Source organism: Capsicum annuum, chromosome 6 (genome assembly GCF_002878395.1).
Source record: "Capsicum annuum cultivar UCD-10X-F1 chromosome 6, UCD10Xv1.1, whole genome shotgun sequence".
Classification (NCBI taxonomy): domain Eukaryota; kingdom Viridiplantae; phylum Streptophyta; class Magnoliopsida; order Solanales; family Solanaceae; genus Capsicum; species Capsicum annuum.
Window position 1 is genome coordinate 163,143,260 of NC_061116.1, and position 13,024 is coordinate 163,156,283.

At 32.5% G+C, this 13,024-nt stretch overlaps 1 protein-coding gene across 2 annotated transcripts; it reads left to right on the forward strand.

The window, feature by feature from the left end:
- Positions 1 to 1,690: 1,690 nt before the first annotated feature.
- On the forward strand, positions 1,691 to 8,095 carry LOC107873044 (putative E3 ubiquitin-protein ligase RF298). 2 transcript variants are annotated; one of them, XM_047414933.1, is made up of 3 exons: positions 1,691 to 1,890; positions 2,932 to 5,071; positions 7,074 to 8,095. In XM_047414933.1, exons 2-3 carry the CDS (start codon positions 2,939 to 2,941, stop codon positions 7,605 to 7,607), a joined length of 2,667 nt encoding a protein of 888 aa, XP_047270889.1. In that variant the 5' UTR covers positions 1,691 to 1,890; positions 2,932 to 2,938; the 3' UTR covers positions 7,608 to 8,095. The 2 variants fall into 2 exon arrangements, with proteins under 2 accessions (XP_047270889.1, XP_047270890.1); XM_047414934.1 differs by having other exon boundaries at positions 1,724 to 1,890; positions 7,011 to 8,095.
- Positions 8,096 to 13,024: the final 4,929 nt, after the last annotated feature.

Here is a 13,024-nt window from a genome sequence, read left to right on the forward strand (position 1 = left end):
TCTTCACACTTTTAATATTAATATAACTGCACATGTCTCGCACGTGTAACTTTTAATTATTTTAAGTTAGATGATTTTGTCGATTGCGAAGATTTTTAGTGAAGAGCAAAAAGTTCAAGTCACTTCTCAAAGATCCTTCACACTTTAGTATAATAATATAAATATAACATATATTTTATTGTAAGCATATATATATATATATACAAGAAGTTTTAAGTGGTTAATGGATCGTCACTTTTGCGTTTCTCATACAGTATTTCTTTTCCTTGCTGCTAGAGGCTAATAGAGACGCGTGGATTTGAACCATATTTGTTGTACGAATATTTTTTTTTCTATACTTAAAATCTTTCCTTATTTTTAAAGGTAAATCTTTAAAAAATCTTTGATTACTTACCTAAAACTTTTTAAAATTTGTTACTTCATATATTTTTCTTATTCTCAAATGTTCTTAAAATCAACTTTAGTTGATTTAGAATTCTTAAACTAATGAAAAATATATTAGTTCTGATGACTTCTAATAAGGAAAAGTTTTATTATAGATATTTAATTAATTTTCAACTCTTAAATATTAGAAAATAATAAAACGACGATTTTGTCTAAAGCAAAAACTTTAATAAAGAACAAAAAGTTCAAACAGTATTTCTAAGACTCATTCACACTTATAATATAATATAGATTATAGATTATAGATATAGATATAAATTTTTATAATTTTTTGACTTTAAAAAACCATACACACGTATGGTACTTAGGAGTTTAGTAGTTTTTCTAAAAAAATTTCTAACCCTAATATTTGTTTGTTACCATATATTTTAGGACTTTTAGTTTTTCCTTTTCATATATATTTTAGGATTCAATATTATAGTTGATATTAGTATTTTTTTTTTCTAATTCTTCTAATTAACCATAATATTTGCTTGTTACCATATATTTTAGGATTCTTAGTTTTTTCTTTTCATATATATTTTAGCATTCAATATTATAACTAATATTATTAAAATAATTAACTAATAATTTAAGCAAAATAGTGAAAAGATAATTTTGTCTATTATGTAGTATTTTAATGAAGGACAAAAAGTTTAAATCACTTTTCTAAGGTCTTCACACTTTTAATATATTATAGATATAGAGATAGATTATAGATATATTATAGTTAAATATAGATATATAAAAGTAGTAAAACAAAAGTATTATGAGAATTCTCTCTTTTTTCTTTTAAGTTTGGTATTGATATTTTATCTTTATTTATATAACAAAAATATAATTATTTTTCTATTAGTAAAACTTACCCTAACCCGAAAATTGATCATTACATCTAATTTTTTAGGGATAATATTCACAAAAATCTCTGAACTTTGATCGAATTTTCAGTTGAATATACTAAACTTTGCGGGGTCCTATTACCCTCTAGACTTTTAAAGTGAATTTAATTCTCCAAAACTCTATATCCAGTTTCGGCGGCTAACATGTATAATACACGCGTCAATCTCATTTTTACACGTGTATTAGCGCGTGTAATACACGTGCCAATCTCATATTTACACGTGTTCAATTTGACACATATATGCCTTTAAAATATGAAAAAGAAAAGTGCAGCTCAATTGAAAATCGATCAAAGTTAAAGATATTTTGTTATTATTATCCAATTTTTTAGCGACGTTACAATGTATGGTCGGTTATGTTAACTCGCATGCATAAATAGAAATGAAAAAAGAAAAATAAATTTATTTTTCCCAAAAATTTTACAGTTAGACAGAGAAAGGCAAAACGTTGAATGCTTTAGAGCTGAGACAATATATAAAAACAATCAAAATACGGAACTATCGAATTTTTCTCTACTCTTTTCCGATGCTCTTAGATTTATCGCACCCTTTGATTAGCTTAAATCTGGTATGTGTTTGTCGATAATCCCAATATTTAATCAAATCTACGATTTCCTTACTGTCTTTAAGCGATCTAATTTATTTTTTTTTGCCTATGGATTGAATTTGATTACTGATTTGTATTTGGATTGATTAGAACTGTAATGGGTGATATTGAAATGTATTCATTTTTTCATTTTTATGTTGGATTATAGATTTGGACTCAATTTAGGTGATTTAATGATCGCATTTCAATGTGGACAATTGGACAACTGTGTCTTAGCTTGTTTATGGTGATGTTATTATAGGGACGGAAAATTACACTGTTTATATATATAGTCAAAATTGTATTTTATGATACATAATAGACGTTGAATCCCTTTGGCGGCTTCTTAGTGAAAATCATGACTCAACCACCTGGATGTATTGCGACAATGTAAAAACCGGGGATTTTAGTATTCTTTTTCTACTTGTGTGATTGGTAGGTAAATTACATTTGTGTTTGATAGTAAAACTATATGGGGTTCAAGTTTTTAGAGCAATTTCTGATGTTTTTTGGAGCTAAGATATGGCATCAATGGTTACAACTATGTCTTAGCTTTTGTTTGTTGAGATGTATTGCGGCAATGTAAAGCTGAGGTTTTCAGTTCTCCCTCTGTCTCATTTATGTGGCACAATTCGAATTTCGAGAGTCAAACAGTTTTAACTTTTACCGTGACTTGGGGCATGGAGTACTTATTATTTTTTTTTTAAGAAAAAGGGCAGTACGGTGCACTAAGGAATACTTATTATTTTTGAAATAAAATTTACATATTTGGAAAGTATAAAGTATTATAAGTCAGAATAATTGACAATTCAAAATATTTAAAAGATATATGAAATAATTACTGTCAAAGAAAGAAAGACTTGTTTGAATCTCAAAATCGAAAAGGTGCCACATAAATTGGGAAGGATGGAGTGTTTTCTTTCTACTTGTATGAATTGGTATTTGTAGGTAAGTTGCATTTGTGTTTGATAGTAAACTATATGGGGCTTAAGTTTTGAGAGCAGTTCTGCTGTTTTTGTGCAGCTAAGATATGGCATCAATGGTTGCTACGGCATTTACAAGCACATCTGATCAGTATTCACCTGCGATGACAGTAGAGAAGGGAAGTAGGAATAAGAGGAAATTCATGGCTGATCCACCACTAACTGACCCAAATAAATTGATTCCTTCTCCACAGATGGAAAGCGTGAATTTTGAATTCTCTGCTGACAAATTTGGTATCATCCCTAGTCATGGATTGATGAATGGTTGTGATGTTTGTAGCATGACGCAAGAGACTTCGGGAGGCTTGAAACTTGACCTTGGATTGTCGTGTACAAAAGGAGTAGGTCCAAGCCAGCCTAGAGACGAAATTAAAACTACTGAAGATTTTCATGATGCTGATTGGAGTGATCTGATAGAATCCCAGCTAGAAGAGCTTGTCTTGAGCAACTTAGATACAATTTTCAAGAGTGCAATTAAGAAAGTTGTGGCCTGTGGTTACAGCGAAGAGATTGCAATGAGAGCTGTTTTAAGATCTGGTATTTTCTATGGTTTCAAGGACATTATTTCAAATATAGTGGACAATACATTGGCTTTTCTTTGCAGAAGGACCGAGACTGATTCATCCATTGAGCACTATTTTGAGGACTTGCAGCAGATGGAGAAGTATGTGTTAGCTGAATTGGTCTGTGTTCTGTGTGAAGTTAGGCCTTTTTTCAGCGTTGGTGATGCAATGTGGTGCTTATTAATATGTGACATGAATGTGTCTCATGCTTGTGCAATGGAAAGCACTCCTTTGGGTAGTTTGGTTGACGGGAATGAAAATTCATCTGCCTCTCTGCAGCCTCATATCCCATCAGAGGCCGGAATTTCTGAATCCAACAATGCCACTTTCTGTAAATCAACCCCTATTGTTACTTCTATACATTATCCATCTGAGATACCCAATGGGTCTTCAGATACTTGTGGGCATAGATTTCAGCCGGAGGCATCCACGATGACAGGATTTCAACACGTCACACCCAAATCTCTCACAGGACTTATACCTGAGAAAGAGTGTCCAAGTCCTCTGTTTCAAACCTTTGATAAAACCTTAACTGCGACTGGACCATCCCGACCTCCAACTGCAGTGGAGAAGTTTGTTGCCAGTAGAAAGGTGTCTGGAATCACCAAAAGAGAATACATACTTAGGCAAAAGTCCCTTCAGCTGGAGAAATATAACCGCAACTCTGGTGCCAAAGGGGCTTCTAGGAAACTCAGAAGTTTTGGTGGTTTAGTTTTAGATAAGAAGCTTAAGTCCCTGGCTGATTCTGCTAGCATGAAAATGAAGAATGCTTCAATAAAGGTCAATAAGATAGGAGCTTCTATACCCCAAGACAATGTACAGAATAATTTTCCAATCAATAATGGAGTAGCTTCAACATCCGTATTTGGGTCAGAAAATGGCAATAGCTCAATAGAACTACCTAGCTCAGATATTACTTCTTCATTATTGCCAGTCAATACCTCACCTGCATTTGCTGCTAATAATACTGAGCTTTCTCTCTCGTTGCCTACCAAATACTGCTCCACTCCAATACCTATTAGTTACAATACTGCTTCTGCGTCTAATATTATATCAAACGAGAAGTGTACTGCCCAATGGGTTCCTCAAGTTAAGAAAGATGAAATGATTCTGAAGTTAGTTCCAAGAGTGACGGAATTGCAAAGTCAGCTCCAAGAATGGACAGAATGGGCTAATCAGAAGGTTATGCAAGCTGCTCGTAGATTGAGTAAAGACAAAGCTGAGCTCAAAACACTTCTGCTGGAAAAAGAAGAGGTTGAGAGGCTTAAGAAAGAAAAGAAGACTTCTGAGCAAACCAATATGAAAATACAAGCTGAGAGGGAAAATGCCTTACGTAAGGCTAGTGGACAAATTGAGCGTGCTAATGCTGCTGTTCGTAGGCTTGAAATTGAGAATGCTGCACTAAGGAGGGAATTGGAAGCTGCAAAATTGCGTGCAGCAGAGTCATCTGAAAGCTGTCAAGAGGTATTGAAGAGGGAAAAGAAGATACTCATGAAGTTCCAGTCATTAGAGAAGCAGAAAGCTATGTTTCAGGATGAACTTGTAGCCAAAAAACGCAAGTTAATGGAACTGTACCAGCAAATGGAGCAAGCTAAAGTTGTTCACAACCAACTTGAGGTATATCTGCTTGAAGATACAATCTTAAATACTTAACAAGTTGCTTCTCCCAGATGAAATTCAGGATTAAGAAGAAAAAATCATTTGTAGTCTGATTAGTTATTGGGTACCATTTGACCTTGCAAGTCCAACACTGAATAAGAAAAAGTGAAAATAGAATAACAGAAAGAATAATGCAACTTTAATGGGCACACTTAATTTTCAGACTTGTAATGTATTTTGGAACTTGAGAGTGTGCTCGTCTCCTAATGAAATTTGAAAACAGTCTATTGATTTTGGTGTGTCCTCAAAGTTATTGTTACATCATGATTGACAAGCAGACATCTCTCTGGAAAAGCTACATTAAAGTTGTCTTCTTTTGCTTTTTTTGAGAGAAAGCTGTGAATGAGAAATTTTAATGGCATTCTTGTATTTGCTTGCTTTGGATGTTAATAAATGTGTTTCTTCTTACTTACATAAAACAAATCTATCTTCTTTTTTTTTTTGTGTGTGTCTTTTATCATATGAAATTCAACAAATTTAAAAGAAAAACAGTTTAGAAAGGAATATCAACCTCCAGCCTCACCGATGAGGATGTGGTTGCTATGTAAGATCCTTCCTTTATTTAATTAATATAGGAAGGAGATTGACGAATATTAGTTTTTTTAGATACCATTTACTAGGTCTATAACATATGCTTTTGAGGAATTCATCTTCTAACTTGTGCAATTATAGTCTCTGGAGTTCGTACTTGGTGTGGCATAGATCTTTATACCTATAAGCAACAGATAAAGTGTGAGGATTATGAAGCATCTAACAGAAACACGAAATTCTGGTTTTATTTTTCCTCCATCTTTGTGCTTGGTTGCTGGTAAGGTTGCATAAATGCTTATGAACTGCAAGTCTTTAAGTCTTGTTACTACTGTGTTTGAAGCCATGAGGATAATGGTGGGGGTATCCACTATGAGTGTGGACATGTAAGATTCCTCATTTCCTAAATCTTAGAATTTGGAATATGGATAGAAGTATGGCCGTACGGGTACAAATGCTGTGCTTATATGTGTAAGAATGTGTATATGTGTGTCAATGTACAAATGGAGAATTGATTGAATAAAAAAGTATAGCTGATATCCTTTTACTATCTAATATTTGTTCCATATGTGGATCAAAACAAATATTTTGTTCCATATGTATCCCTCATGTAGCAACATTCTGTACTACCTTTTGTGTGTGTTATATGTAAGTAAAATATGTTTATATACCAAATACTCGAAACAAATGCTCGGCAAGTTGTGCTCGTCGGCCACAGTTCTTGTGCATATCCGACCGCCAAATCATAGAATCAAGTTGATCCTGTGGTAAAGGTTTTGGAAGATCTGCTAACATAGGTTTGAAGCGGGAGAGTTTATTGTTCAAAATTTTGTATTGCATCCTCACTGGGGGAATGACATATGTCCACCTCTAGTGTCTTCATCAATGTTTCATGTCTCCTTAGTAGATATGTCAAGATCCATATTCTATGACATTGATGTCCTGCATGGAAAAAAGGTTTAAGTAATTTGTGTCCTGTTATATTCTGCGGTCAACCATCGAAGGACTGATTGAAGTCAATTTTGTGATAAGAAAAAATGAAATAGAGTGGGACTATGTACAGACTTGGAAGGGGATTGTTGCTGCTTGTCTCAGGTATATCATTCAACTTGGGTTGGGGGGTTGCAGACTGGCGTCAGAGGATTCATGTAGTTTAAGTTAAAAAAAAAAGAATTCTCTTCAATAAAGCTACCACAACAAATGAAGAACTGTTTAGAAAATGATGCACATTGATCAGAAACCTTGTACCTTTGTATTTTCTGTGTTCTTTTTTTTTTTTTGGGATGAAAAATCATAAGATGCATAATGATTAGAGAGATTGCATAGGTTCCTGGTCTTACATACGCCTTCTCTCCTTCTATTTCTTCAGATACTAATGGTAATTTGTCTGTGAGGGAAGTGCATGCCTTACTGAATAAACAACATCATGCAGGCTAGATGGGAGCAGGAAAAGAAGGCAAAAGAAGATTTTCTTACTCTGGCTAGTTCAATAAGGAAAGAAAGAGAACAGATTGAAGCTTCAGCTCAATCCAAAGAGGTTACGACCAAATTAAAAGCAGGTTTACAAAAGTATAAAGATGATATTGAGAGGTTAGAAAAGGAGATATCCCAGCTTAGATTGAAGACCGATTCTTCAAAGATAGCTGCTCTTAAAAGAGGCATAGATGGAAGTTATGCAAGCAAACTGACAGACTGTAGAAATGCTTCATTACCGAAGGACACTCGAATGCCTTATATCTCCACATTGGTGGCAGATTTTGAGGACCATTCTGAGAGTGGAGGGTTGAAACGAGAACATGAGTGTGTCATGTGCTTGTCAGAGGAGAGGTGTGTTGTTTTTCTCCCCTGCGCCCATCAGGTGTTATGCATGACATGCAATCAGCTTCATCAGAAGCAGGGAATGAAAGACTGTCCTTCATGTAGGAGCCCAATCCAGCAGCGTATTTCTGTCCGTTATTCCAGTTGATAGTTTCACCTCAAGATATGAGGCAAGCTATAACGATACATGGAAACCCATAGCAAATGATGCATTTGGGTAGCTCCTTTCAAAAGTCAGACAGTTATGCTCGGGACTATATATGACTTTCGATAAGATGAAAAAGAATACAAAGAAAAATAAAATAGAAAGAATCTGCTAAAAGTGGAGCTTGTAGATTACCAGCTCCTTTAATTAATCAAAAGTTGAGTTTCCCGATTGTGTTGTGTATATGAGAATCCCATTGTGGACTTGTGCCATAAGTTAACTAGGCTTGTGTCATGCTGGTAACTGTTTCATCATCTGTAGACTTCATTATTTAGAATGGCAAGGCTGTTCTTAGCTTGCACCTTGTGAATGTCAATATATACATGATAGGGAGCTAGCTATCTTCATTCTAGCATTTCATTTGCCTGAGCAGATGTATTGATAAACTATGAACAAGATGAAAGCTCTCAGTACTCCCGTAGTTGTACTCATTTTTACTCTTCCGGTTTAGTTTTTTTTTAAGAACATTTAGGACCAGAAGAGAGGTGAAGAGAGAGTGTTTCAGCTGTTTCTTCTGGCCAAGAGAGGAAAGATGGTGAAATGGGGCTTCTTTGATTTGAGAGTGGACGAGAGGTCTAATCTCTGCATCAAAAACTCTCGATTCCAAAACTAATTGGAGTCGACTATATGTACATTTCATATACATTCTTCTCCTATTTGGACCTGTTATAAGGTTCCATCATATAGTTATGTTGTTATTTTTAGGAACCAAATTACGTCTATAGCTTTAGAACATGCTCATCAGAAAATGGTCTAAACATTTTCATGTTCCGCAGATTATTCCTTTCCCCCTGATTCATATGATGTTCCTCGTAGGGAGATACCAAAGTTTCATGCTAATTTGACTATATAACACTGTCGGAAAAGGTCTCATCCTTTGGGAAAGAAGAAAGAGAAATTCCTTCAACTTGATTTAATATGTAGATTATCATTCATACTCCTCAATATTTAACTACTTCACATCCAATTGTTACAACTAAAATCAGCTTATATGTCATAGCTAAGTGTTTTTAATTATATATGAAGTGAGAATGTAATTTAATTGATCATGATTAAGCTAGATAGTGCAAACACATATTGTGTATCTATTAAGAGATGGAGTACTAAAAAGCTATTCCTTATACCAAACGACCCTTACAGTATATATATATATATACACGGTAAATTTTACTGCTCAAGCAATGATAGATATTTCACATAATTTTTTTCAGTGATAGGTATTTCACATACTTTTTTTGTTTGTAGTCCCTAGGGACATTTCATAAAATTGAATCTATACTGAGGAATATAACCAAAATTGAGTCATTTGGAGTCCTGTAATGTTAATAGGAACGATACGCGGTTACTTCCACCAAACCACACAATGACTTATTGATCATATATGTTTCCACACAGAAAGTAACTAATAATTATACAACAACATACCTAACATATTCTCACAAAGTAGGGTCTTGGAGGGTAAAGTGAACGCAATTTATACCATTATCTCAGATAAAGTAGAGAAGTTGCTTCCGATAGATCCCCAACTCAGGACAGATAACAAATATAACAAGCAAAAAATATAAAAACATACAACAACAAGGGATATCACACGGCTAGATAGTAAATAAAACAAGACACCCACAAAATAATATTATAAACTAGTTTATACAAAATCATAGACATCACCAAACATTATGAACAAAAGATTACAAGACACTACAAGCATATATACAAACAGAGCACAATTCCCTACTATTAGCAACGTACAAGAGAGAGTGATTAATCAAGCCTGGATGTTTGATTACTCTTTCTATTTGTATCACCATTATCATTATTAAGAATAATTGTTATTATTATTAATATATGCACTGGTGAACCAACTGGTGCATATTTCAAATGGTAAACTATGTGACAGACAACTGTTAAATAAGAGTTGACTGCCGCAGACACAACTCTCCACCAAAAAGAAAAAATCAACAGTATTTTAGGATTTACATGCATAATAGTTGACTCTGACTAACATAATTCATATTTTCAATGACGAACTATACATACTCTTTCTTTATTTTGGCTATTAATATTTGTAGAATATAAATCTAAACAAACGGCCGACTTGAACAAATTTTATTTAACTCTAACCATACTCATGCAACAAGTCGAATATGGTAGTATAGTTAATTAAGTGTGAATAAACAATTAAGTGACCCTTTTTTTTCCGTTTGGAATTTCTAAATGACGCGTGACTTTGAATGGCGTCCCTACACATGCCTAACATTCTGGTATACTTTATCTTTCCATTTTTATTTGTAATTATTTTGCTTATCAAAATTACTTTTTAATTAAATTTTAAAGCTAAATTAATATAGATTAATCTGATATTTTAAATTTAAATGATCGAAATTTATACGAAAAATATTATAAGTTGTAATTTTTCTTATATTAATATGATAAAAAATGCATCTTAAAATATTTGTCAAAATTCATACATTTAATCTCGAAAAGCGAAATAAAGACAAGTAAAAGTGAATCGAGGTATATCTTTTTGAGCCAAAACAAACACAACTATCTGGTCTCTCTCTCCCTTAACAACCCCCAATAAAGCAATGAAAAGTCAGGATAAAATCATGGAACCGACCCAAGTGAAGATAGACGTATAAACACAACCCGTAAAAAGAAAAGTCGTGAAAACTGCAGACCCGCACACCACCACACACACTTAATATAACCTTTTGACATAGACGATAGACGTATACGTAAAAGTATACTAAAATCTCAATAAATATTAAACATGAACCCATAATTTTAACGATAAATAGAATGTGTGAAGTGCTAAATATTTTAGAAGTTGACTTCATTAGGTTATTCTTGGACTCGCCTTGAACCTATAACTAGTCGATACTAAACCGAATATTTTGATATATGGTTCAACAAATTGAAATGCACATATATTTTCTTAATTATTTTTTCTTTCCGCTAATGAAAGGAAAACGTAAAGAGAAGATTAAAAGAAAGGCCTAATAGAGAAATGATTTTGGCGTGTTAAGGTTGAACCAAACATAGAGAGATTTGCTTGAGCTTGTGGCAGGGCTCGAGGAGGATATGTACTGATGAACAGTCATGTGACGATAAAGCAATAGAGCTTCTTTGGTAGTAACTAGTATTTCACAGTAATAATAAAATTTAGATAAAAATATTTTATTCACGTCGGGTTAATTGGTAGCATGTATAAGATCGGTAGTAAAGAGTGTACTAGTAATGTTATAATTAGTTATTTTGTTATTATATCTATCATAATTTATATGATTCACTTTCTTTTTAGTAAGCCTAAAAAAGAATTACGTATTTTCATATTTAGTAGCCGTTTGGCCATAGAATTTTTTTCTGAAAAATTATTTCACTTTAGTGAAAAAAGTGAAAACACGCACTATTTGGCCATGAATTTTCCAACTCCAACTCCAGAAAATTATTTGAAAAATTGAAAACAAGTTTTACTTGTTTTCACTTTTTTCACTCATACTTCTCTTACAAAATTTCAAAAACAACTTTAATTGATATTCATGGCCAAACACAACTCCAACTCTAATTCCAACTCCGGGAAAAAGTAATTTTCATGGCCAAACGGGGCCTTAGTAATAATTTTTAATTTTAAAATATTCATTTCACCCTTAATAAAATAATTTATAACCACACAAACATCTTAGATTCATTTTAAACCACAAATTTCAAAAGGTTTTGTTTCTTTCTTAAATTCTGTAACAAATCAAATTAGCTCATATAAATTGAGACGAAAGAAATATTTTTTATCAATTATTTGATTTGTTGTGTTAATTAGTGCATCGGGTGTATTGAAAATAAATAATATTGAATAAGGTTTATTATAATAGAAATGGTACTTCATGTTGTTGACACCATGATTTATTATATTTAAGAAGAATACTGAATAAAATATATAATAAGTGAAAACACCACCACTAAGAGATTAATAATACTAAAACTAATACATTGTATTTTTTTCCCTCTAATACTAACAAACTATTCGTAGAGTATGATGTGTTTGCATAATTTGTAGAGACACTGACAAGATAACATTATATTTCTGATTTAACGATAATATAATATTAACACCACTTGAAAGGTCAAAACATGTTTTAGCTTGCTTCGATACACTTTCCACATTTCTTACAATCATATCAGTCGTTATATTGAAAGATGGAGATCAGTAGACCTCGTTATAATAATGTGTAAAGTGTTTAGTTTGAAATTATACTAAAACTAATACATTATATTCTTTTCTCTAATGCTACCAAACTACTCGTTGAGTATGATGTGTTTGCATGATCTGCGTGGAGGCAGCGACAAAATAACATTATATTTTTAATTTAACAATTTTATAATATCAATACCACTTGAAAGATCAAAATATGTTTTTGCCTGCTTCGATAAATCTTCCACATTTCTTACAATCATATCAATCGTTATATAGAAAGGTGGGGATCAGAAGACCTCATTATAATAATGTGTAAAGTGTATAGTTCAAAATAATTCAACTCCTAAAAATTCAATGTAGTTCCCAATAGTATCTAGCATGGCATGCAATGTGCAATGTATGTCGAATATTTATGTAACTTCTGTCTAAATTCAATTACACTGATATGTCTATTTACTGAGAAAAAGTTACAATTAAATTTAATTTGTAATGAAGTCAAGAATACACAACGCAATTTAACTTGTTAGAATAACATATATTTGCAGAGGTTCAAATAATTGTTGCTCACCATGAATTTGAGGATGTCCATGCGCAATGAACTTAGTTTCGGAATCGTTTGTAGGTAAATTAAGGGTGTTAAGTGGGCCGGGTCGGTTTGGGGTTAAGTGAGACAGGCCGGGCCGGGTTCAACATTAAAAAATTTAAAAACAATCCTGACCCGGCCTACTTAATCCAACCCGATTAAATCCACCAAAACTCGATCAAACCCGGTTAAAAAATCGGTCAAACCCGTTTAAAAACAAAAAATAAAATAAAATTTTCAATATACACTATATACACAACAATTATATACACTATATGCACTCCAATATACACTATATATTTTTTAATAAATATATACACAATTACGCATATATACGTACCACTCAATATATATAACTATACGTACTACTTTAAATAAAACCTATACTACAATAGTACAATATATATCTACACTATAATATATATATATATATAGTTATATATATAGTTATATACTAATTTATAAAAATTATACACATTTATATGCTAAATATATACGTTTATAGAAGATATATACACATATATACGCACCATTCAATATATATGTACTACTTTAAATAAAACATATACTACGATATATATATATATA

What these genes read in the sequence shown, in the direction of transcription:
- LOC107873044 (XM_047414933.1), top strand. Translation starts at nt 2,939, where the DNA reads ATGGCATCAATGGTTGCTACGGCATTTACAAGCACATCTGATCAGTAT. An exon ending in TTGTTCACAACCAACTTGAG is followed by an intron (nt 5,072 to 7,073) that starts GTATATCTGCTT and finishes AACATCATGCAG; the next exon opens with GCTAGATGGGAGCAGGAAAA.